Here is a 25669-nt window from a genome sequence, read left to right as displayed (position 1 = left end):
CTATAAACTATTATTAAGTCTTTCTTAACCAAAAGTTACTGACTGCATCAGTAGCGTGTCAGAGGAGATCTGGACATCCCAGATGAATCTGGTTTCTCACAAAGTTTTGTCTTCGATATTTATCATTGGAGCTTTGGTTCCTTGTCGCTGTCGCTCGGTTGGCGTACTGGGAGACTGCTGACTTTAGATTAGTTTAGGGATCTGTAAATTCAGTTTAATTATTTTATGCGCATTACACTCTTGGTCATGGTATTACTTAAGACATAATATTCTCTTTTTTAGAGCCATTTCCATGTTAGCTGGAAAGGCATGTCTGGTTCATTATCACACCTACTATCTATCATATTAACCGTATGTGATAAAGTATATACTATTTTAGTAGATTACGGTCTTTCTATGATGACAATAATATGTGCAGTAGCACCATGTATATTTATTAATGCAGTGTCTTCATTTTCATGTAATTTGCTTTGAAACTATACAACATTGTAAAGAAGTGCTATATAAATAAATTGTAATTGGAAAAAAGTGTAGCTGTTTAGTGTGTTACGTGTCAGAACATTAGATCTGGGGCACAGATCTGTTTATTACCTTTATCGCTTCATTTCTGCATTTATGACTGTAATTATTTATTTATTCATACACTTTATTAAGTCATTTCTTATCCTCCATAAAACTACAATTTTAATACACGCATGATGACTGATGTTGGTGTAAGGATGGATGATGAGCTTTGATATATCTGATTTACTGTATGCTCAAAGGACCAAAATTCCACTCGGGTCCTAAATTGCTCTCCTGAAATCAAAGTGCATTCCCATGAATGAATGAAGCCTCTTCACATACAGGATCCTCTATAAAAGCACATATGACATATTACTCACTGAGATGGTCTCTGTGTGATCAGACCTAAAAAACAAATGTATAGTATAATGCAATGCAAGTGGCTTTGGATTAAAGCGTCTGCCAAATGCATAAATGTAAATGCTGCTCTTGGTCTTTGGTATCTGCTTTATGTATTGTTGTGTTATGAGTTCATGTTTCACGTTCAGTGTTTGGATCACGATACTTAGTGTCATTTACAAGGATGCTGACGATTCCTTGCTGATAACAAAGTTTAGTGTTTAAAAAATGTCGATGTTTTGTTCTTTTGTAAAATGTTTGAAAATTTGATGTGAAGCAGATTATCACAGAACATTATTAACCTTCTACTCACACGGTAATTTATGACTTTAATCTTTGTAAAGAATCAGAATATGTAAAAGGATCGTCATGACTCCAGTGTTGAGTGTGATGAGTCTCCAGTCCAGCAGGAGTCGCTCTGCAGCTCTTCAGTCCGCCGATAAACACACTAAAGAAAGAAAGAAAGACAAACATCGAGCGCTGCGTGTTTACATCACTTTGATTTTCTCTCTTTAGTGTTTTCATGAGTGTAAACAGAGTGTTGTGTGTGTGTAGATGTTGACGATGACGTCACAGATGTGCTGTAAATCAGTAGGAACTGATGTGTCCATGCTGGATATTGATGATTTCATCACAGAAATCTGTCAGCTGAAGAAAGAGGTGAAGTTACTGGAGGAAAAGCTGAGGACAAGAGGACATGAACTCAACACAGAGGTTTGGACACATTCAACATCATTGACTGTTTTTAAATGTTTCTACTTTAATGTCACTGTGACACTTTAGAGCTTTATGTCAATATATTTCCTCTCTGAACAGAAATCCAGACACACACAGGACTCCGAGCTCAGCCTCACTTTACTCTGTTATACTGACACAAACCCCACAGACGCTCAGGACACTGTGTGTGACAGTAATCACACCTTGAATCAGGATGAATCTACTGATCAAACCTCCACAGAGTCTCTGGATTCTGTCTGTAACGCTGGAGAACAGCAGATCCTGAACACCAGACCACTGAACATGTGTTCTGTCAGACTGATGGACTGCAGGAAACTGATGGACATCAAAACACAAACCACAGAAGAAGAAGAAGAAGAAGAAGAACATCACACTGATGAAGAAGATGAGAATTATGATGATGATGATGATTTTATTCCTTCAGGTTTGTTTCATCTGTTGTCTGATCACAATATTTCAATCTCTTGTTTCTCATCCTCAGTCAACACTGATGTAGTGTCAGATGTGCTGGAGCTTCTTCTTAACACTGTTGTGTTTGTTTCAGATGAGAGCGGTGATTCATGTTGTGATGGAGAAACGGCCTCTACATCAAAACAGCGACTGACAGCACAAACTCTTTCCTGCATCACCTGTGGAAAGACATTCAGTTCACAGAGACGTTTAGAGACACATGAGAGAAAACACACAGAACAGAAACTCTTCACCTGCAGGAGATGTGACATCAGCTTTCCTACCTTACAAGAGAAGAGACGTCATTCACAAGAGCACAGAGACAAGAAACACTTTCACTGTCAGCAGTGTGGGAGACCTTGTGTCTCCGCTTCTAGTCTGAAAGTTCACATGAGGACACACACTGGAGAAAAACCTTTTCACTGCAGTGAATGTGACAAATTTTTCAGAACCAAAGGATCTCTGGCTGCTCATCAGAGAATTCACACTGGAGAAAAACCGTACGAGAAGAAACGCTTTCACTGTCAGCATTGTGGGAAGATTTTTTTTACAACAACTTCTAATATGGGAGTTCACATTAGGTCACACACTGGAGAAAAACCTTTCCACTGCAGTGAATGTGACAAATATTTCACCACCAAACAAAATCTTGTCACTCATCAGAGAACTCACACTGGAGAAAAACCGTACGCGTGTCCTCACTGTGACAAGAGATTCAGTTACAGATCCTATATTAAGAGACACATGCGTTTACACACAGATGAGAGACCGTATAAGTGCAGTGAATGTGGAAAAACCTTTAGGCAGTTATCTGGTCTAAATTCACACCAAAAAACACACACAGATGAGAAACTCTATCAGTGTTCACACTGTGATAAACGTTTCCGTCATAAATCTCATCTGAGAACTCATGAGAGAATTCACACTGGAGAGAAACCTTACCTCTGCTCTGACTGTGGAAAGTGCTTTTATAATCAATTTCATTTTACAGTTCATAAGAGAATTCACACTGGAGAGAAACCTTATCACTGCAGTGTTTGTGGTAAAAGGTTTTATCGTCATGGCCATTTAGCAAAACACCAGAGAATTCACACTGGAGAAAGACCTTATAAATGTTCTCAGTGTGACAAGACGTTTGCTCGATCAGATGTCCTCAGAACCCATGAGAGAGTTCACACTGGAGAGAAACCTTATCACTGCTCCATCTGCAGTGAGAGATTCACTTATTTAGGAAGTTTTAATTCTCATCAGAAGAAACATGTTGAAGAACAAACTGCACTGGAATCATCATAGCGCTGTTTTACCATTTATGCTATCTATAACATTGAAATACTTTTTTTAACTTTGCAGTTCTCCTTATATACATGGGTTTTTTGTGCTAATCACAGGCCAAATGTATTAGTTTTATTCCATCAGGGAGGGTTTTAAATGCAAGTCTTGTGTATGTATAACTGAAAAGTGAATCATTTCAGGTGCTTGTATATTTCTCTATGGGTACAATGGTCCATTCCAGCTAACAAAATGTTTAATATAGTATAGAGTAATATAGTGTAGAAATGTCAATTTGAAAACAGGATTTTGTGTAATTGTGTAACAAAGTCCACCCTCAGAGACTGTGTTTGAAATCACACCACTCCTTCCAGATGCCCGCGGCCAGCGAATAAGCAGCCCCTTACTGTGGTACGCTTACAGTTCATTCGTTTCCCTCCTGCAAAAGGTATCATCTCTGAAAACAATAAAAACTATAATTTTGGTACAACACATCTCAAATCATTGCTCAAAATGAATGCCTTTATTGCTTTCCTCACTGTTTTTAGTCACTTTGGATAGAGGCGTCTTCTCAATACTTAAAGTCCCAGTGAAATTTAAAATGACAATTCTTATTTTTTCATGAAATATTGCTGCATTTATAGTAAATAGCTTATCAATGTGGGCAATTTGCTTTTTCAAATTCATGTCCCCTCATTATCTTCTGTTAAAATCTGAAAATGCACCAATTTCTCCCTGAAATGACTATCCATCTCAAATGCCGTAAATTATACGACTTGGCCGGAGCATCTATTTACTCCTCCCCTTTAAAGGTACAGTTTGTTACAATTTTATCCAAAAATCACTAGGCCAGTGTAATATATTTTGTTCAGATGAGTACTTACAATATCTCAAATGTTTCCAACTACTTGTAAATCGTGAGAAAATCTCCATTCTAAACATTGACACAGGGTCGTGCAGTCCTTACCGTTTGTTACCGCCTTTACTGATGTAGAAACCGCATGACAACAGTGTCTAGTGTCTTGCAAGCCACTTGTTTCGAGCATTCACTTATTTATGGACCGCAATTATATGCAACATTTATTAAACATTATTACTTAACATCATCTGCTTACATGATCTCAGTTATGATGAAAACTTTAAAAAAAAACATAGCTAGTGACTCGATTAGTCAATATTGATTTGGACTGTGTATCAGTTAATTTGTTCAGTGCCTTCAGTCTTCTGATTTCAAGTTAAACAATCTTCCCACCAAACAAAGGCTTATCCAAAAGACGCTTTCCTACGTCGTTGACAACATTAAAAAGATGTGATCTTGTTAAAATCAGCTTTATTGTTCTACTCATGAACAAATTTCTTTGATGGCCTATGGGGGCGTAAATAAACGACATATTTGAATTCTAGTGCAAACCATCACTTTAAGACAACATCAAACTACAAACACATTATGATGAAAATTAGATGCAGATATTTACTGTGCTTGGAGCATATGTTTGAACCTGCATAGAAAAATAGGGCCGTTTCTTAAAAGGTCAAATTTCATTTTTACGACAAAGTAGACAACAGGTTAAAGAGCAACATGTTTACCAGAAAATGCAATTCATTTCTGCTCCTGAAGAGTCACATCCAACAGAGTTTATAGTTCTTAATAAACACGACTTGACTTTTGTCTTCATGATCATAAACAATGCATTTAGACACAGAAGCTGGACAAGAACACAAAACTCAACGATAATTCTCAACTTTCTGAGTTTAGTCATAAATGTTCAGGATCTGGAATGATTTATTTCAAACACCTTTTAGACTTTACACACAAAAATAGTAGAAGACACTATGATAATTCAAAAACAGTTTGTTCTTCAGCATGTTTCTTCTGATGAGTCTTGAAACTTTTTAAATAAGTGAATCTCTCACTGCAGATGGAGCAGTGATAAGATTTCTCTCCAGTGTGAACTCTCTCATGGATTCTCAGGACATTTGAATAAGCAAACGTCTTGTCACACTGAGAACATTTATAAGGTCTTTCACCAGTATGAATTCTCTGATGCTCTAGTAAGTTATTATGTTGAGTGAAACTCTTCCCACAAACACTGCAGTGATACGGTTTCTCTCCAGTGTGAACTCTCTCATGACGTATCAGATTAGCTTTATCACGGAAACGCTTATCACAGCGTGAACACTGATAGAGTTTCTCCCCAGTGTGTGTTTTTTCATGTCTCTGTAAAGAACTTGACTGCTTAAAGGTTTTTCCACATTCACTGCACTCATACGGTCTCTCATTGGTGTGGACACGCACGTGATTCTTTAAATGGGATTTAAGGCTGAATCTCTTGTCACAGTGAGGACACACGTACGGTTTTTCTCCCGTGTGAATTCTCTGATGAAGAACAAGATTTCCTTTGGTTCTGAAATATTTGTCACATTCACTGCAGTGGAAAGACTTTTCTCCAGTGTGTGTCTTCACGTGAATGTTCAGACTAGAAGACGAGGCAAAATTCTTCCCACACTGCTGACAGTGAAACTGTTTCTTCTCATAGGGCTTCTTGTCTCTGTGCTCTTGTGAATGAAGCCTCTTCTCTTGTAAGGTAGGAAAGCTGATGTCACATCTCCTGCAGGTGAAGAGTTTCTGTTCTGTGTGTTTTCTCTCATGTGTCTCTAAACGTCTCTGTGAACTGAATGTCTTTCCACAGGTGATGCAGGAAAGAGTTTGTGCTGTCAGTCGCTGTTTTGATGTAGAGGCCGTTTCTCCATCACAACATGAATCACCGCTCTCATCTGAAACAAACACAACAGTGTTAAGAAGAAGCTCCAGCACATCTGACACTACATCAGTGTTGACTGAGAATTTGTGACTTGAGTGCTGTAAAAACGTGAAACAGGAATACCGTGAAGAAAAAGCAGATGAAACATACCTGAGGGAATAAAACCATCATCATGATTCTCATCTTCATCAGTGTGATGATCTTCATCCGATTTGGGCTCTTTTTTTATATCCAGGTTCTCACCACTCACCCGTTTGACCGAAGGAACAAAATCCTCATGATTCTCTTCTTCATCAGTCTGTTCTTCCTTCACTATGAGTTCAGTTTTGATCTCCATCAGTTTCCCATCAGTCCCAATCAGTCTGACAGAACACATGTTCAGTGGTCTGGTGTTCAGGATCTGCTGTTCTCCAGCGTTACAGACAGAATCCAGAGACTCTGTGGAGGTTTGATCAGTAGATTCATCCTGATTCAAGGTGTGATTACTGTCACACACAGTGTCCTGAGCGTCTGTGGGGTTTGTGTCAGTATAACAGAGTAAAGTGAGGCTGAGCTCGGAGTCCTGTGTGTGTCTGGATTTCTGTTCAGAGAGGAAATATATTGACATAAAGCTCTAAAGTGTCACAGTGACATTAAAGTAGAAACATTTAAAAACAGTCAATGATGTTGAATGTGTCCAAACCTCTGTGTTGAGTTCATGTCCTCTTGTCCTCAGCTTTTCCTCCAGTAACTTCACCTCTTTCTTCAGCTGACAGATTTCTGTGATGAAATCATCAATATCCAGCATGGACACATCAGTTCCTACTGATTTACAGCACATCTGTGACGTCATCGTCAACATCTACACACACACAACACTCTGTTTACACTCATGAAAACACTAAAGAGAGAAAATCAAAGTGATGTAAACACGCAGCGCTCGATGTTTGTCTTTCTTTCTTTCTTTAGTGTGTTTATCGGCGGACTGAAGAGCTGCAGAGCGACTCCTGCTGGACTGGAGAGAGAAACACACTCAACACTGGAGTCACGAATCACTGCTAAACTAAAACTAAAACTAAAACTAAAACTAAAACTAAAACTAAAACTAAAACTAAAACTAAAACTAAAACTAAAACTAAAACTAAAACTAAAACTAAAAAATGTATGAAATGATCGTCATGTGTGTTTCTCTCCAGTCCAGCAGGAGTCGCTCTGCAGCTCTTCAGTCCGCCGATAAACACACTAAAGAAAGAAAGAAAGACAAACATCGAGCGCTGCGTGTTTACATCACTTTCACGTGAGTTCTGTGTGTATTTTGTGATTAAACCTCCTCAGAGTCTCTGGATTCTTGTGTTCATGTGTTCTGTCAGACTGATGGACTGCAGGAAACTGATGGAGATCAAAACTGAACTCATAGTGAAGGAAGAACAGACTGATGAAGAAGAGAATCATGAGGATTTTGTTCCTTCAGTTGAAATGGTGAATGACAGGAACCTGGAGGTCAAAACTGAACCCAAATCAGAGGAAGACCAGACTTGTGAAGACAGCGGGAACATGATCGAGGCAGAAATAGAACCCACAGCAGAGGAGCTTTACACTGATGATGATGAAGAAGAAGATGATGATGATGATGATTTTATTCCTTCAGGTATGTTTGTTTAGCTGTTTTTTTCACGTGAGTTTCTGTCATGAAAGGTGTTTTTATGTCACTCATGTGACATTTTCTAACAGCGTTAATGGGCTTTTATTACGCCTCTTATAAAATGCACTGACACACACTGCTTCTTGGGGTTTATTGCTTTAATAACTGACTGCTGAAAGAATGTTCTGTACTCACTCCATTAAACACTGTTATTCAACATTATAAGATAAAGATATGAAAAACGAAATCTGGTGGATTATTATAGGCTACACTGCAAAAACATCCATGCAAGCAATTCTGACTGATACTGACTGACAACCATAAGTTCACGTCTCTCCTCCAAACTCCACAAAAGCTGATTGTTCTCTGAGAAGATGCTCAGAACATACTTTGAGTACAGAGAACTGAGTTCACGTGACCACTGTATGATGCCACAATGTCTCTCTCTCTCTCTGTCTCTCTATCTCTCTGTCTATCTCACTCTCTCTCTCTGTCTCTCTCTCTATGTCTCTCTATCTCTCTGTCTCTCTCTCTCTGTCTATCTCTCACCCTCTTTTCGTGGTGCCTTTCAGTAGCCGGGTTTCAATCTAAACGTGATGCAAATCTTTTCAAAGTGCAGAAATAGAAACAAGGCTCTCATTGGTTAAATGCATATTGGTTAATATAAACTAAATTCACTCCCTTATTTTCACTCTTTATTACGCTTGTGTTTCTTTCAGATGAGAGCGGTGATTCATGTTGTGATGGAGAAACGGCCTCTACATCAAAACAGCGACTGACAGCACAAACTCTTTCCTGCATCACCTGTGGAAAGACATTCAGTTCACAGAGACGTTTAGAGACACATGAGAGAAAACACACAGAACAGAAACTCTTCACCTGCAGGAGATGTGACATCAGCTTTCCTACCTTACAAGAGAAGAGGCTTCATTCACAAGAGCACAGAGACAAGAAACACTTTCACTGTCAGCAGTGTGGGAGGAGTTTTGATTTCTCTTCTACTCTAAAGATTCACATGAAGACACACACTGGAGAAAAACCTTACCACTGCATTGAATGTGACAAATATTTTAGCACTAAAGGAAATCTTGTTGTTCATAAGAGAATTCACACGAGAGAAAACCTGTTCAAGTGTCCTCACTGTGACAAGAGATTCAACTACAAACCTCATCTGAAGAAACATATGTGTGTACACACCAGTGAAAGACCATATCAATGCAGTGAATGTGGAAAAACCTTTAAGCAATCAAATGGTTTAAAGTCACACCAAAGAACACACTCTGATGAGAAACTCTATCAGTGTTCACACTGTGAGAAACATTTCCATCAGAAATCTCAGCTGAAGACTCATGAGAGAACTCACACTGGAGAGAAACCTTACCTCTGCTCTCACTGTGGAAAGAGATTTTCTGATCCAAGTACTTTTAGGGTTCATCTGAGAATTCACACTGGAGAAAGACCTTATCACTGCAGTTTTTGTGGGAAGAATTTTAATCGTCATCGCCATTTAGTGAGACACAAGAGAATTCACACTGGAGAAAGACCTTATCACTGCAGTGTTTGTGGCAAGAGTTTTAATCGTCATCACCATTTAGTGAGACACAAGAGAGTTCACACTGGAGAAAAACCTTATCAATGTAATGCTTGTGGAAGGTGTTTCACTGAACAAACTGCTCTACTAAATCATCAGAGAATTCATTCTGGTGAAAGACCGTTCAAATGTTCTCAGTGTGACAAGACATTTGCTTATGCAGATGTCCTCAGAACCCATGAGAGAGTTCACACTGGAGAGAAACCTTATCAATGCTCCATCTGCAGTGAGAGATTTGCTTATTTAGGAAGTTTTAATTCTCATCAGAAGAAACACGCTGAAGAACAAACTGATCTAAAGTCACACCAAACAACACACACTGAGGAAAAACTCTATCAGTGTTCACACTGTGATAAACATTTTGTTAAAAAATCGTACTTAGTGCGTCATGAGAGAATCCACACTGGAGAGAAACCTTACCTCTGCTCTCACTGTGGAAAGTGCTTTACTGATTCAAGTACTTATAAAGTTCATCTGAGAATTCACACTGGAGAAAAACCTTATCACTGCACTGTTTGTGGGAAGAGTTTTAATCGCCATCGCCATTTAGAGAGACACAAGAGAGTTCACACTGGAGAAAAACCTTTCAGCTGTAATGTTTGTGGGAAGCGTTTCACTCAACAAACCACCCTACTGAATCATCAGAGGATTCATACAGGAGAAAGACCCTTCAAATGTTCTCAATGTGACAAGACGTTTATTCATTCAAGTAGCTTGAGAATCCACAAGAGAGTTCACACTGGAGAGAAACCTTATCACTGCTCCATCTGCAGTGAGAGATTCTCTTATTTAACAGGTTTTAAGATTCATCAGAAGAAACATGCTGAAGAACAAACTGCACTGACATCACCATAACGTCTATAACCTGGAATAATTTGCTTGAGTATTTTTCTTCAACTGCATGTTTTTTCTCATGTAGGAATTAACATGAATCTGTTTTATGTTGTATGTTTATTAGATACAATATTATTATTATTAACGTCTTGTGATTATAACAGTCTGTAGTAAAGTTAAGCATTTTATGTTCAGAGTAAAGCACGGCCTCTCAAACCTTATTGCATCTTAACTATTAAGACTTTGCTTTAAAGGTATCATTTGGTTGTGTGTTTGTGTCATAGAAACAAACGTTCTTCGTTTTGGAGAATACAGAAGTCATTCTCTGAGTTACAAAAGTTCACCAGCCATGGCCTGGTGGTTAGAGCGTTGGGCTTGAGATCAGAAGGTTGCTGGTATAAATCTCAGTGTCAGCAAGTCATGACTGAAGGGCCCTTGAGCAAGACACCGTACCCCTGATTGCTCTGCAGTAATGTGCCACTGTAAAAAACTACTTGTAAGATCTTTGGATCAAAGCGTCTGCCAAATGAATAAATGCAAGTAAGTGGTTTTAATGGGTTTAAAGGGATTGCTATTGGTTTTAATGTAAAATGTAATGGTTCTACTGGTATCTGATATAATCTATTGGTGGGATGTTTTGTAATGGTTTTAATTTCTCGAAATAGACTCGATAAGTATGTCGGCATTAAGTGAATAATGGTTTGAAATGGTTTAGATCTTATTTATTCCGACTGTTTTCAATCTGTAGTCATAAACAATGAGATGTCATGCAAATCGCACCTCCACTACGGTGTACCACAGGGCTCAGTCTTGGGGCCTATGCTCTTCGCATTATACATGCTACCTCTAGGAGATAAATTGACCCAGAGTTAGCTTTCACTGTAATGCTGATGACACTCAACTTTATATTTCCTTGAAGCCTCGTGAAAAACAGCAGTTCAATCGACTAATGGAAAGCATAGTCGATATAAAAAACTGGATGAGTAAAACATTTTTATTCTTGAACTCGGACAAAACAGAAGTGTTACTTATTGGACTGAAAAACGCCATACGTGACAACCAAGAATACTGCTTGACTATTGACGGATGTTCCATAAAACACTTGTCGTCAGCAAAGAATCTTTGCGTTTTATTCAATAGTACTCTGTCATTTGAGAACCAGGTCCCCAATACCTGCAAAATACTATTTTTACCATCTTAGAAATATATCTGAACTACGTCACATGCTGTCACAATCAGATGAGGAGAGGTCATTCATGACATCAAGACTAGATTACTGTAATGCACAATTTTGTCTTGCAGGCTTATTACAAAAACTCCCAACTGGTCCAAAATGTGGTAGCTCGAGTTCAAACATGTCAGAAAAGGATAAGCGTATTAGCCCGGTTCTTTCAACCTTGCACTTATTACATATAAAGCATCCCATTAACTTTAAAATCTTGCTTATTACCTTAATCAAGATCATTTTCCTATCTAGGTCCTAAACTGTCCAGGAGGCAGACACGTCTGTCAGTTTGAATCTAGACTAAAGACGCATCTTTTTAATCCACTACACTACCATGATATAAATCCTCTGAGGGTTTATGCTTCATTAGTTAGGATCTAACTAGTTCTTTAGATCAACCGGAACCAAGGATGTGGCGACTTGACACGTATTCACTACAACATTTCAACTGCTATTAGATTATTAATAATAATCTTAAACCTATAATTTACCTTATTACTAAGTTTCTTTTTTATTTATCCTAGTTGTGCAAGCACTCTCAAGCTTGTGCAGAGGGCTGCAGGTTATTAGGAGTTATTTTTTCTCCATTGTGGTTTTGGATTCCTCGCTGCGTATCCAGTTTTGCTCTGTTTGCCTAATTAATATTAGATTCATAGTCTGTTTAATATTTGACCTGTGTTTCTCTCTCTCCCTTATCTTAAATGTTTGCTTTAAATGTTTTGCTTATAGTCAATATGTTTTATGTACATTTACATTTAGGCATTTGGCAGACGCTTTTATCCAAAGCAACTTACATAGCATGATCCTATACATGTTACAAAGGTATCTGCAACCCCTTGAGATCCAACACACAACCTTGCGTTGTTAACACAATGCTCTTACCACTGAGATACAATGTACAGCTGCTTTGTAACAATGAAAATTATAAAAAGCGCTATAAATGAAGTTGACTTGACTAAAAACCTATTGGTTTGTAAGGGTATTCCAATGTAAACCATTAGAATTTCTGTGATGTTTTGGGTTTTTTCAGCGGGGTGGATAGCGTTAAAGCCCCTGCTGAAAACACAACAGAAATTCTAATAGTTTCAATTAAAATACCATTTACATTTACATTTAACAGACGCTTTTATCCAAAGCGACTTACAGATGAGGAAACATTGGAAGCAATTATAACAACATAGGCAACAAAATACATAAGTGCATCAAAACTAGTCCATTAAAGCCTAGCACAGTATACAAAGCTAAGAATAGGGAGGTTAGAGAAGGAAAGAGAATTAGGATAAATCAATCAGAATTGTTATACTGATAGATAATGCTCTTTACATTTTTTGCGGTTTTGTAAAGTGACTAAAGATCGCGGACATTTAATATTGACTAAAGCGCCGCTACATTAAAATAATCAATGAATGTCTGAAATGATCGTCATGTGTGTTGAGTGTGTTTCTCTCTCCAGTCCAGCAGGAGTCGCTCTGCAGCTCTTCAGTCCGCCGATAAACACACTAAAGAAAGAAAGACAAACATCGAGCGCTGCGTGTTTACATCACTTTGATTTTCTCTCTTTAGTGTTTTCATGAGTGTAAACAGAGTGTTGTGTGTGTGTAGATGTTGACGATGACGTCACAGATGTGCTGTAAATCAGTAGGAACTGATGTGTCCATGCTGGATATTGATGATTTCATCACAGAAATCTGTCAGCTGAAGAAAGAGGTGAAGTTACTGGAGGAAAAGCTGAGGACAAGAGGACATGAACTCAACACAGAGGTTTGGACACATTCAACATCATTGACTGTTTTTAAATGTTTCTACTTTAATGTCACTGTGACACTTTAGAGCTTTATGTCAATATATTTCCTCTCTGAACAGAAATCCAGACACACACAGGACTCCGAGCTCAGCCTCACTTTACTCTGTTATACTGACACAAACCCCACAGACGCTCAGGACACTGTGTGTGACAGTAATCACACCTTGAATCAGGATGAATCTACTGATCAAACCTCCACAGAGTCTCTGGATTCTGTCTGTAACGCTGGAGAACAGCAGATCCTGAACACCAGACCACTGAACATGTGTTCTGTCAGACTGATGGACTGCAGGAAACTGATGGACATCAAAACACAAACCACAGAAGAAGAAGAAGAACATCACACTGATGAAGAAGATGAGAATCATGATGATGATGATGATTTTATTCCTTCAGGTATGGTACTTTTGTTGTCTTTTCACTATCATGTGTGTTCCTGTGTCATAAAAAGTGTTTTACATCACTTCAGTCACTCTCTTCTTTGCCCCCTCCTCCTCCTCTGCCCACTTCATCTTTGACTGCTGGGGACTTTGCTGTATTTTTCACTGAGAAAACATCATCCATCAGCAAACAATTCTCAGCAACACAGAGCTCTGTACACACTCCCCTCTCTTCAAACATCGAACTCCCCTCTTTCCCCCCACTGACTGACACTGAAGTCATCCGACTTCTCTCTCGCCACCCCACCACCAGTCCCCTTGACCGAATCCCCTCCCATCTCCTTCAGGCCACATCCACCGCACTCACACACATCAACACCTCCCTGCTCACCGGTACTTTTCCATCCACATTCAAACAGGCCCAAGTCACTCCCCTACTTATGAAACCGACAGTTACAGACCTGTCTCTCTCCTCCCATTTATTGCAAAAACTCTTGAAAGGGCAGTTTTCAACCAGGTGTCTTCCTACCTATCCCAGCACAAACTACTGGATGACAAGCAGTCTGGCTTCAAATCACTCCACTGATACTGCACAGCTATCAGTCACAGAAGCTAGCCAAGGCGGAATCCAAATCCTCGGTCCTGAATCTGCTAGACCTATCTGCAGCGTTTGACACAGTCAATCACCAGATACTGCTAGTAATCGTGTCATCCTTAGGAATCTCAGGCTCTCCTCTCCGCTGGTTCTAATCCGACCTCTCCGGCAGATCATTCAAGGTGTCATGGAGGGACTCGCTGTCCACTGCTCACCACATGATCACTGGTTTGATCACTGCTTTTTTCCATCTACTTGACATCCTTAGGACCCATCATATGGGCCCAAGGCTTCCGGTTTCACTGTTATGCTGACGACACCCAGATCTACATCTCGTTTCACCCAGACGATACCACTGTAGCAGCTCGCATAACAGCTTGTAATCTCAAGGTTGGACTACTGCAACTCTCTCCTTGCTGGTCTTCCTGCAAAGGCTATCAAACCACTTCAGCTGGTTCAGAACACAGCAGCACGCCTCATCTTCCAACAGCCCAAAGGGCTCATGTGACACCCCTTTTCATTTCTCTCCACTGGCTACCGGTTGAAGCCCGGATCAGATTCAAGTCACTGATGTTTGCCTACAGGACTATCACTGGATCTGCACTGACATCCTACACCCCATCAAGAACCCTGCGTTCAGCAAACGAGCGGCCCTTTAATGCCTTCTCATAAGGGCACTAAATCTCTTTCCCGCTCATTCTCCTTCACAACTCCTTCCTGGTGGAACATTCTTCCTAATGTGGTCCGGTCAACCACATCTCTCACAACCTTCAAAACACTACTTAAAACTCATCTCTGCTGCGAATACTAAACAGACAAATGAGAAAAATAACTAACCTTCTCTCTTCTCTCAACAGGTTACTTATCTTACAGGAGTAACTTTGTATTAGCACCTATTGTACTATTGCTCCTGTAAGACATATCGCTTATTGCTTCCCGAACTCTTTGTAAGTCGCTTTGGATAAAAAAAGAACTAAATGTAAATGCACTAAAAGTTTCTCATTCTTGTTCAACACTGATGTAGTGTCAGATGTGCTGGAGCTTCTTCTTAACACTGTTGTGTTTGTTTCAGATGAGAGCGGTGATTCATGTTGTGATGGAGAAACGGCCTCTACATCAAAACAGCGACTGACAGCACAAACTCTTTCCTGCATCACCTGTGGAAAGACATTCAGTTCACAGAGACGTTTAGAGACACATGAGAGAAAACACACAGAACAGAAACTCTTCACCTGCAGGAGATGTGACATCAGCTTTCCTACCTTACAAGAGAAGAGGCTTCATTCACAAGAGCACAGAGACAAGAAACACTTTCACTGTCAGCAGTGTGGGAAGAGTTTTGATTTCTCTTCTAGTCTGAAAGCTCACATGAGGACACACAGAGATGAAAAGTCTTTCCACTGCAGTGAATGTGACAAGTGTTTCAGAACCAAAGGAAATCTTGTTGCTCATAAGAGAATTCACACTGGAGAAAAACCGTACGCGTGTCCTCACTGTGACATGAGATTCAACCACAAACCTCATCTGACGAATCATTTGCGTTTACACACCGATGAGAGACCGTATCAGTGCAGTGAATGTGGAAAAACCTTTAGGGAATCAGGATCTTTAAGGTCACACCAAAAAACACATTCTGATGAGAAACTCTATCAGTGTTCACACTGTGATAAACGTTTCCGCCATAAATCTCATCTAAAGACTCATGAGAGAACTCACACTGGAGAGAAACCTTACCTCTGCTCTCACTGTGGAAAGAGATTTTCTCAGCCAAGTTCTTTTTTCTTTCATAAGAGAATTCACACTGGAGAAAAACCTCATCACTGCAGTGTTTGTGGGAAGAGTTTCTCTCAACCTAATAACTTACTAAAACACCAGAGAACTCATACAGGAGAAAGATCTTATAAATGTTCTCAGTGTGACAAGACGTTTGCTCGATCAGATGTCCTGAAAACCCATGAGAGAGTTCACACTGGAGAGAAACCTTATCAATGCTCCATCTGCAGTGAGAGATTCACTTATTTAGGAAGTTTTAATTCTCATCAGAAGAAACATGTTGAAGAACAAACTGCACTGGAATCATCATAACGTATTTTTCATATTTTTCAACAGTGTCTATAACCTGCAATAATTGTGCTCATGTTTGTGAAATAAATGTGACAAGTGTGGGGCAGGTAGGGTCTTATTTTTGTCACATATGAAAAGAACTGAACTTGTGTTGTTTGTTATCAGATGAATACTGTGATAATAAACACACATCTGCAAGACATTTTTTTTATTGTTTGGTCATCTCTCCGAGACGTCTGCTGTCAGATGTAGAGGCAGACATCAATTAGACGTCTCACAGATGTACGTGTGCTGTCAAGGTTGTGCCAACGTTGTTGTTTTGGGTTGTTGTGTTTTTTGCTGTTGCTTTTATTGTTACATTGAATAGAAAAAGTGACTTATTTAAACAATACTCAGAATGTAACATACATGTTTTTTCAGACTGACTTCCAAATACATATTTTGTGTTAGGAGCCAACAAAACACAGAACTATGTGTACAGAATACTAAAGTAGAAGAGAGAACAGCAAACCATAGAAGATGAACCATTTTACAAAACAATAGATTGTTAGTGAAGTTATAATAGTGAGCTCTCCAGGCCACGTTAAACTTAAACAGTGAAAAGTTTAGGATTCACGAGGTTAAAAACAGAAAAGGTGTCTTCACAGGTTCTGAGTTATTTACATATTCGGTGACAACTTTTTGCATGATAATGTTTTCATAACTATTAACTTTAAAATGATGAATTCCTATTATTAGGTTATAGAGCAATATAGATAAGATGTAGAATCATATGTTATGGTCTTTACAATCACAAAATCTTGAAATTTTAAAGGGTGTAAATACACAAGGCAGATTTAAGATTACAAATGCATTTAATACAGAAAGTTAGCCACTTCAACCGTGCTGTTGTATATATCTAAATGGGTTCTGACCTTGCTCCGTTAAGTTGGGTGGAAAAAAGCTGCACTTCAATGTTCAAGACAATATAATAAACATTCTGTCTAATACTGTTCCCTGTAGGCATGGGCAGCTATTGCAATATGTGGTAATGCGTGTGTACGTGTATGAATTGAAGTATACTTTGAATGCCAAACTTCTTCATCCTGGCTCTCGGATAAACAGTGGCTGGTGAGTTCTTCTCTTTTTCTTAATGTCCACTATCATCTCCGTTGTCTTGTCCCAGTTGAAGCTGTTTCTACGTGTTATTTCAGAACGTTGCTTTGTTCCTAAATTGAATCGATTTACAGTAGACAAGCAAACATCACATACATAACTGTACATAAGCGTGAATATCAGCCTTTTAAATATCAAGTGACTGTTAGGTGTCAGAGGATTTTCATTTTGCAAAACAGGTTGACAGATATGTACAGCTCTTAAACAGACATCTTACAGACGTACTCACAAAACAAGTTTAGTTCTATTCATCATTACAAAAACAACAACTTGCAGTGTTAGACCCTACCTGACCCAATCAAACTGACAATAAACTCAACAGATAAACTGTGAGCACAGTTTGTTCTTCAACATGTTTCTTCTGATGAGAATTAAAACTTCCTAAATAAGTGAATCTCTCACTGCAGATGGAGCAGTGATAAGGTTTCTCTCCAGTGTGAACTCTCTCATGGGTTTTCAGGACATCTGATCGAGCAAACGTCTTGTCACACTGAGAACATTTATAAGGTCTTTCACCTGTATGAGTTCTCTGATGATTGTCAGTACACTATCCGTTCGCGCATGCGCACAACAACGTTGTGGAAATCGCTCATGCGCAAATGATGATTTTGTTTTGCGACGATTTACGACACTGCACTATCTGTTCCACGCTTGCGCAGCTTTGTTTTACTTGGTCTCAATTCACTACTATGCGTTCTGTCAAGTCAGTTTGAAATACTGTAATGTTTCCCCTGACTTTGTAGTTATTTCTTCATGTAAATTATATAGTCTAGTTAGACATACGTGTTATGTTCCTTATTGGCTTCTGTAAACGCCATTGAAGGGATTATTTTACTAATTTAGATTACATGGAAACGTATATTAGCCTATATAGACCCATACTAATAAATTACTACATTTAAAATTAACTAGTATTATCAGATTTTAATTAAAAACGACACAAAGCGTCTTTGACAAAACTACTGACCTCAGATAGAAACACGGTAAGGTTAATAGACTTGATACAGCAATGAATCGCAAAATGGAGTTTGGAGGAAACTGAAGATTTGCAGTCGATAAAAATACTTTATTCCACATGTAACCAAAATCATCCATGTTCATGTAACAACTCTATTATTTTGGATTGGCAACCACATAAACACAGACTCGCCGTGAACGGTTCAACTATGTAGCCTGAGCAGACTTAGTGTGTATTGAGCCTCCAGTCCAGCAGGAGTCGCTCTGCAGCTCTTCAGTCCGCCGATAAACACACTAAAGAAAGAAAGAAAGACAAACATCGAGCGCTGCGTGTTTACATCACTTTGATTTTCTCTCTTTAGTGTTTTCATGAGTGTAAACAGAGTGTTGTGTGTGTAAAGGGAAACCGATGGACTGCAGGAAACTGATGGAGATCAAAACTGAACTCATAGTGAAGGAAGAACAGACTGATGAAGAAGAGAATCATGAGGATTTTGTTCCTTCAGTCAAACTGGAGATAAAAACAGAACCCACAGCAGAAGAAGATCAGACGGATGAAGATGATTTTATTCCTTCAGTCAAACTGGAGAACGGTGAGAACCTGAAGATAAAAACAGAACCCAAAGCAGAAGAAGATAGGACTGATGAAGAAGAAGAGAATCATCATGATTTTACTCCTTCAGTCAAACTGGAGATAAAAAAAGAACCCACAGCAGATGAAGAAGAGAGTGATGATGATGATGTTATTCCTTCGGGTAAGTTGTATTTCAGCTGTATAAATGCATTCAGATGTATTTATTGCGCAATATTTCACAGTCATGAATTTAGGTTAGGGGGGTTTTACACCACTCAGAAAACAAACTTGTTTATGCTTTATAAATAGTGTGCCCTTTTAATTGAGTTAAATAGGAAAGTAAAAACAATCGCAACTTCACCCAGTTCACAGGGACTTTAAATAGTTTATCTGGAGAAACTAACAGTGCTTTGGTGCAGTGAATTAAATTTCATGGTGTTGTTTTCTTTGTTTACAGTTTGTGTAAATACCGTAAAACTCATAATTCTTGTGTTTGTTTCAGATGAGAGCGGTGATTCATGTTGTGATGGAGAAACGGCCTCTACATCAAAACAGCGACTGACAGCACAAACTCTTTCCTGCATCACCTGTGGAAAGACATTCAGTTCACAGAGACGTTTAGAGACACATGAGAGAAAACACACAGAACAGAAACTCTTCACCTGCAGGAGATGTGACATCAGCTTTCCTACCTTACAAGAGAAGAAACGTCATTTAAACATTCACATAGAGAAGCATCAGTGTGAGATGTGTGGGAAGAGTTTTAGATCTTCTTCTAGTCTGAAAACTCACATGAAGTCACACACTGGAGAAAAACCTTTCCACTGCAGTGAATGTGACAAATATTTCAGCACCAAAGCATGTTTTGTTGCTCATCAGAGAATTCACACGGGAGAAAAACCACACAAGTGTCCTCACTGTGACAAGAGATTCGGCCGTAAAACTCATCTAAACAGACACATGCGTGTACACACCGATGAGAGACCGTATCAGTGCAGTGAATGTGGAAAAACCTTCAAGCAGTTAAACGGTCTGGAGACACACCAACAGAAACACTCTGAGGAGAAACTCTATAAGTGTTCACACTGTGATAAAAGTTTCCATCAGAAATCTCTGTTGATACGTCATGAGAGAACTCACACTGGAGAGAAACCTTACCTCTGCTCTCACTGTGGAAAGTGCTTTTCTAAATCAAGTACTTTCAGCATTCATAAGAGAATTCACACTGGAGAAAAACCTTATCACTGCAGTGTTTGTGGGAAGAGTTTCACTACACACGGTACCTACTCGAGGCACAAGAGAATTCATACAGGAGAAAGACTTTACAAATGTTCTCAGTGTGACAAGACGTTCAATCAGTCGAGTGGCTTAAAAACCCATCAGAGAATTCACACTGGAGAGAAACCTTATCACTGCTCCATCTGCAGTGAGAGATTCACTTATTTAGGAAGTCTTCAGACTCATCAGAAGAAACATGCTGAAGAACAAACTGCACTGGAATCATCATAGTGTCTTGTGTTTTAAGGGGTTTCATTAACACTGTATATTATCTGAAATCATTTTCTTTTAATTGGTTTGAATTGGTCAGTGAGAGTCTTCAACTGCAGGTCTTTATTTGTATCTTTTATGAACGCAAATTAATCAATTTAGTCAACCTTGGAACAACGTTCCATATTTAAAATCATTAGTCACCCTTACTGATACAGAGTTTTCTAAACAAAAGCAGTTTATTCAACACTCTGACCTATCCAGTGTTACAAGACTTTTAATGGACATTAGTTATTATATAGATATGGCAAATCTGTAAAACAGGAATTGTATATATTTCTTTGACAAAGTAATCTCTTAAAAAGGGTTTCAGGTGTGTTGTAAATCCTGGTGACCACAGGGTACCACAAGTACAGTGAAAACATTTGACTTTGAAATGAATGACTTTTATGATGCAATGGCAATGAAACATTGTATGTGTCAATGAAGAATCTAAAGAATCTTTTTAATTTCTTTTAAAAAGCAATAATTTAAAACATTCATAGGGCAGAAGCCTTTCTGGGCTGAGACAAAGTCCCAGTTAAACATAATACAGGTGTGATTTTTATTCAATAAATGGAATGGTAGAACATGTTTGTCGAGTATGTACTGCATATGAAACAGCGGATTCTGGCAGAAATAGGAATATTTTATATGACAGATCAAACTCAGCTAGCAAAGATACGTCTGTAAGATGTCTGCTAAAGACCTGGAAAACATCTTAGAAAGAGCTGTTGTACATCCATTGTAAATCAAAGATCTTACAAACATCTCGATGTCTAAAGAACATCGGACAGCAGACCAAATCAGGGAATGCAGGTAAACGCATATGGAGGTTTATCAGGAGAAGTGGAAAACCTAAAGACACAACACACTGAAAGTGCGCATCTAATAGATTAGATTCAACTTTATTGTCATTACACATATACAAGTACAGTGTAACGAAATATAGTTTAGGTCTAACCAGAAGTGCAGGATATGCAGTTAGAATAAATACAGAATACAATATTGATAAAATATTATACAGTGGGCGTGGACTATGAAAATATTTTACAGTAGGTATGTTCTATGAAAATATGACAGTAGGTATGTACTATGAACAATATATACAGATGACTATTTACTATGAACATTAATGTACAGGTGGCTGTGAACAGATAATAAACAATAGTGCAAGTGACTTAAGTGTGCATAAATTATAGACATTAGCTATTAAAGTTGAGATAATGCAGTTGTTGAAGTTACAGTGCAGTGGATGAGTTAATGCAGTTAATAAGGTTACAGTGCAGTAGATGCAGTAGAGATAGAGAGAACCTACAGTACAGACCCCATGACCATCAGTCATATACTGTACTCTCATTGTTTCTGCATATATTCAAACTTCATTGTTATACTTGTTATATTTCTTCCGACTGTATACATATGATATTGCCAGAAGATAAATATAAATAAACAATACATTTGATTATCAGGAATTAATTTGATATGTTTAGTACAATCTCATAACTTGCCTTCATTTTACCTGTGGTGAGCATTCAAATGAATTGTAATAAATAAATTAAATAAATCCAAGAAAATTTGGTATAAGATATAGAATAAAAATTGGAGATCGTTACCGTGAGATAAAACAAAAAATATTTTTGGTCATTCCACCCACCCCCTAATTTCAAGTTTAAATAAATGTTTACTCATGCTGCTAAGATAAACAATGTGATGATTTACTAATGCAAAAACATACATGCATAACAAACATCGACAGACGTCTATTTGAAGTCTGCATTTACATCTGTAAGCCATAGTTTGCTCATCTGCAATACGTCTCAGATATGTCTGCTGTCATATAGACCCTATAGAAGATTTCTTTAAGACGTTTTTACACAGCATGTTTTCCATTTCTACGTCATAAAGACTTCCCTGTGCTTGGGTAAGTTAGTATACAAGAATATGAAGCAAAAGGATTCTAATGTATTATTTTTTATACATTTATAATCATGAATAAAATATCAGGAGTAATAATAAAAGTGACAGAGAGATAAGCGCAAATGCGCAAAACACAACAACCCAAAATCCCAGCAAACAAACAACCCTGACAGCACACAATCTAGAAGACGTCCATTTGATGTCTGTATTTGCATCTGCAAGAGATATTTTCTGATTGTTTGCTCATCTGCTCTACATCATCGGATCACAAAAACAAAGGAATTTACTACGAGCACATTTATTTCAGGTTATAGACTCGGTTTATAAAAACAGAAAAAGACACTAAGATTCCAGTGCAGTTTGTTCTTCAGCATGTTTCTTCTGATGAGAATTAAAACTTCCTAAATAAGTGAATCTCTCACTGCAGATGGAGCAGTGATAAGGTTTCTCTCCAGTGTGAACTCTCTCATGGGTTTTCAGGACATCTGGTCGAGCAAACGTCTTGTCACACTGAGAACATTTATAAGGTCTTTCACCAGAATGAATTCTCTGATGTTTTGTAAAATTGTAATGACGATTAAAACTCTTTCCACAAACACTGCAGTGATAAGGTTTCTCTCCAGTGTGAATTCTCTTATGAAAAATAAAAGAACTTGGCCGAGAAAATCTCTTTCCACAGTGAGAGCAGAGGTAAGGTTTCTCTCCAGTGTGAGTTCTCTCATGAGTTATCAGCTGAGATTTCTGACGGAAACGTTTATCACAGTGTGAACACTGATAGAGTTTCTCATCAGAGTGAGATTTTTGGTGTGACTTTAGACAATCTAAATGCCTAAAAGTTTTTCCACATTCACTGCACTGATACGGTCTCTCATCTGTGTGTAAACGCAAATGATTCGTCAGATGAGGTTTGTGGTTGAATCTCTTGTCACAGTGAGGACACGCGTACGGTTTTTCTCCAGTGTGAATTCTCTGATGAACAACAAGATTTCCTTTGTTTCTGAAATATTTGTCACATTCACTGCAGTGGAAAGACTTTTCATCTCTGTGTGTCTTCATGTGGGCTTTCAGACTAGAAGCGGAGACACAAGGTCTCCCACACTGCTGACAGTGAAAGTGTTTCTTGTCTCTGTGCTCTTGTGAATGACGTCTCTTCTCTTGTAAGGTAGGAAAGCTGATGTCACATCTCCTGCAGGTGAAGAGTTTCTGTTCTGTGTGTTTTCTCTCATGTGTCTCTAAACGTCTCTGTGAACTGAATGTCTTTCCACAGGTGATGCAGGAAAGAGTTTGTGCTGTCAGTCGCTGTTTTGATGTAGAGGCCGTTTCTCCATCACAACATGAATCACCGCTCTCATCTGAAACAAACACAACAGTGTTAAGAAGAAGCTCCAGCACATCTGACACTACATCAGTGTTGACTGAGGATGAGAAACAAGAGATTGAAGTATTGTGATCAGACAACAGATGAAACAAACCTGAAGGAATAAAATCATCATCATCATCATGATTCTCATCTTCTTCATCAGTGTGATGTTCTTCTTCTTCTTCTTCTGTGGTTTGTGTTTTGATGTCCATCAGTTTCCTGCAGTCCATCAGTCTGACAGAACACATGTTCAGTGGTCTGGTGTTCAGGATCTGCTGTTCTCCAGCGTTACAGACAGAATCCAGAGACTCTGTGGAGGTTTGATCAGTAGATTCATCCTGATTCAAGGTGTGATTACTGTCACACACAGTGTCCTGAGCGTCTGTGGGGTTTGTGTCAGTATAACAGAGTAAAGTGAGGCTGAGCTCGGAGTCCTGTGTGTGTCTGGATTTCTGTTCAGAGAGGAAATATATTGACATAAAGCTCTAAAGTGTCACAGTGACATTAAAGTAGAAACATTTAAAAACAGTCAATGATGTTGAATGTGTCCAAACCTCTGTGTTGAGTTCATGTCCTCTTGTCCTCAGCTTTTCCTCCAGTAACTTCACCTCTTTCTTCAGCTGACAGATTTCTGTGATGAAATCATCAATATCCAGCATGGACACATCAGTTCCTACTGATTTACAGCACATCTGTGACGTCATCGTCAACATCTACACACACACACACAGAATAATGTTTGTATTGTGATTATAAATGACAGCGGCTGAATCTACACACAACTGGACAGTTTGTAACTTTTGTTTTCTTCCACAATATTAAAACTCATGTTTGTTTTGAGATTAGTTTCATTTGTTGTGTCGTCACTGAGCAGTTATATTATCAGTTGATAGACAACATTTACACACATCGGTCACTTGATCACAAATCAGATTTAAACACGATATTCTTACTTTTCTTCTCGTTTGTTCTGAAAGTGTGAAAGAGAGAGAATTTTTCATCTATTGTCAATAAAACACTAAAGAGAGAAAATCAAAGTGACGTAAACACGCAGCGCTCGATGTTGTTCTTCTTCTTTTTAATGGCGGAGGAAACTTACTGTTTAGCTGAATAACCGCCACCTATCGGACTGGAGTGTGAGACAAAGATTGGCATACGACGGGATTATAACATATAATTATAATATATTAATTTGTCGCGTCTCTTTCCAAAAACGAATCAAATATGACTTTATGTTCTTTCTTTTATCAGCAAACTAAAGAACTGCAGAGCGACTCAATGATTCACAATCACCAGTAAACACATGTGGACGCTTCTTCAAATAACGTCTTTAATAAATCCCATATAAACTCACACTTGTCCCCTATATCATTTTATTATTCTTTTTTTAAATATTGTATTATATGGTGTGAAATGATGTCAAGATCAATCTTAAGTGTGAAAATACAACAAATAGTGTATTTAGTCGTCTCGTGCACTTTCCTCCACAGCCATTGAGAGTTAAAGACCCTAAAATACTCCCAACTGAGGTTCATAGCTGAACAATAACGGAATTATCCCCTCATTTTCTTAATTTTGTATTTATTTTATTTATATAATTCTTCCTTTTATAAATCATCTTTTTTCGGGGTTTTTTGTCCTAAACCTGCATATATAATTCCTGTTTGTATTAAGAGCTGCTCCCTCAGGCTTTGTCTTTTCTGTATTTGAAGAAACGGATGTTATGCAGCCATGTTTGTTTGTAAATCTTGATAATTTCAAAAAAAAAAGAGAAATAAAGTCGCAGAAACGATGAATGGAATGCGGAAGTAACTCGTGTCATGGAGCGGACAATAGTTCCATTTGCTGTGTAGTTGGTGAAATAACTGAATTATTTAACGAGTTATATGAATAAAGTCAACGTAGTATGTGTTTTAAGTGTAGACAAAGTGCTAATATAT

General features: G+C 38.4%; 6 protein-coding genes across 6 annotated transcripts; 4 read left to right on the top strand and 2 right to left on the bottom strand.

Annotated features, from left to right (window-relative positions):
• Positions 1-1286: 1286 nt before the first annotated feature.
• On the top strand, positions 1287-3858 carry LOC306897186 (uncharacterized protein). Its single transcript, XM_079461726.1, has 3 exons — positions 1287-1617; positions 1720-2065; positions 2186-3858. The coding sequence occupies exons 1-3, from the start codon at positions 1459-1461 to the stop codon at positions 3382-3384; spliced, it is 1704 nt and encodes a 567-aa protein (XP_079317852.1). The 5' UTR covers positions 1287-1458; the 3' UTR covers positions 3385-3858.
• A 559-nt stretch (positions 3859-4417) lies between these two features.
• LOC306897195 (uncharacterized protein) lies at positions 4418-7139 on the bottom strand. The gene is made up of 3 exons (XM_079461744.1): positions 6805-7139; positions 6273-6702; positions 4418-6135 (listed from the first exon to the last, which is right to left on the bottom strand). The coding sequence occupies exons 1-3, from the start codon at positions 6961-6963 to the stop codon at positions 5192-5194; spliced, it is 1533 nt and encodes a 510-aa protein (XP_079317870.1). The 5' UTR covers positions 6964-7139; the 3' UTR covers positions 4418-5191.
• Positions 7140-7279: 140 nt separating this feature from the next.
• On the top strand, positions 7280-10452 carry LOC306897757 (uncharacterized protein; the record flags this gene model as incomplete). Its single annotated transcript, XM_079462748.1, has 3 exons — positions 7280-7398; positions 7472-7749; positions 8463-10452. 3 exons carry the CDS (start codon positions 7280-7282, stop codon positions 10187-10189), a joined length of 2124 nt encoding a protein of 707 aa, XP_079318874.1. The 3' UTR covers positions 10190-10452.
• Positions 10453-12848: 2396 nt separating this feature from the next.
• LOC306897201 (uncharacterized protein) lies at positions 12849-16691 on the top strand. Its single transcript, XM_079461758.1, has 3 exons — positions 12849-13154; positions 13257-13593; positions 15245-16691. The coding sequence occupies exons 1-3, from the start codon at positions 12996-12998 to the stop codon at positions 16255-16257; spliced, it is 1509 nt and encodes a 502-aa protein (XP_079317884.1). The 5' UTR covers positions 12849-12995; the 3' UTR covers positions 16258-16691.
• Positions 16692-18210: 1519 nt separating this feature from the next.
• On the top strand, positions 18211-21919 carry LOC306897212 (uncharacterized protein). Its single transcript, XM_079461777.1, has 2 exons — positions 18211-19103; positions 19425-21919. The coding sequence occupies exons 1-2, from the start codon at positions 18758-18760 to the stop codon at positions 20429-20431; spliced, it is 1353 nt and encodes a 450-aa protein (XP_079317903.1). The 5' UTR covers positions 18211-18757; the 3' UTR covers positions 20432-21919.
• On the bottom strand, positions 20898-24704 carry LOC306897197 (uncharacterized protein). The gene is made up of 4 exons (XM_079461746.1): positions 24683-24704; positions 24284-24442; positions 23842-24181; positions 20898-23721 (listed from the first exon to the last, which is right to left on the bottom strand). The coding sequence occupies exons 2-4, from the start codon at positions 24440-24442 to the stop codon at positions 22712-22714; spliced, it is 1509 nt and encodes a 502-aa protein (XP_079317872.1). The 5' UTR covers positions 24683-24704; the 3' UTR covers positions 20898-22711.
• Positions 24705-25669: the final 965 nt, after the last annotated feature.

This window comes from Barbatula barbatula, assembly GCF_947034865.1.
Source record: "Barbatula barbatula genome assembly, chromosome: 8".
Classification (NCBI taxonomy): Eukaryota; Metazoa; Chordata; class Actinopteri; order Cypriniformes; family Nemacheilidae; genus Barbatula; species Barbatula barbatula.
Note: the sequence above shows the minus strand (reverse complement) of the source record. Positions and strands in the feature narration are given on the sequence as shown.

Excerpts from the sequence above, each read along its gene's own strand:
- LOC306897186 (XM_079461726.1), top strand. The coding sequence starts at position 1,459 with ATGTTGACGATGACGTCACAGATGTGCTGTAAATCAGTAGGAACTGAT. Across the intron at positions 1,618-1,719 it reads GACATGAACTCAACACAGAG|AAATCCAGACACACACAGGA; the intron begins GTTTGGACACAT and ends CTCTCTGAACAG. Across the intron at positions 2,066-2,185 it reads TGATGATTTTATTCCTTCAG|ATGAGAGCGGTGATTCATGT; the intron begins GTTTGTTTCATC and ends TGTTTGTTTCAG.
- LOC306897195 (XM_079461744.1), bottom strand. The coding sequence starts at position 6,963 with ATGTTGACGATGACGTCACAGATGTGCTGTAAATCAGTAGGAACTGAT. Across the intron at positions 6,703-6,804 it reads GACATGAACTCAACACAGAG|AAATCCAGACACACACAGGA; the intron begins GTTTGGACACAT and ends CTCTCTGAACAG. Across the intron at positions 6,136-6,272 it reads TGATGGTTTTATTCCCTCAG|ATGAGAGCGGTGATTCATGT; the intron begins GTATGTTTCATC and ends TGTTTGTTTCAG.
- LOC306897201 (XM_079461758.1), top strand. The coding sequence starts at position 12,996 with ATGTTGACGATGACGTCACAGATGTGCTGTAAATCAGTAGGAACTGAT. Across the intron at positions 13,155-13,256 it reads GACATGAACTCAACACAGAG|AAATCCAGACACACACAGGA; the intron begins GTTTGGACACAT and ends CTCTCTGAACAG. Across the intron at positions 13,594-15,244 it reads TGATGATTTTATTCCTTCAG|ATGAGAGCGGTGATTCATGT; the intron begins GTATGGTACTTT and ends TGTTTGTTTCAG.
- LOC306897212 (XM_079461777.1), top strand. The coding sequence starts at position 18,758 with ATGGACTGCAGGAAACTGATGGAGATCAAAACTGAACTCATAGTGAAG. Across the intron at positions 19,104-19,424 it reads TGATGATGTTATTCCTTCGG|ATGAGAGCGGTGATTCATGT; the intron begins GTAAGTTGTATT and ends TGTTTGTTTCAG.
- LOC306897197 (XM_079461746.1), bottom strand. The coding sequence starts at position 24,442 with ATGTTGACGATGACGTCACAGATGTGCTGTAAATCAGTAGGAACTGAT. Across the intron at positions 24,182-24,283 it reads GACATGAACTCAACACAGAG|AAATCCAGACACACACAGGA; the intron begins GTTTGGACACAT and ends CTCTCTGAACAG. Across the intron at positions 23,722-23,841 it reads TGATGATTTTATTCCTTCAG|ATGAGAGCGGTGATTCATGT; the intron begins GTTTGTTTCATC and ends TGTTTGTTTCAG.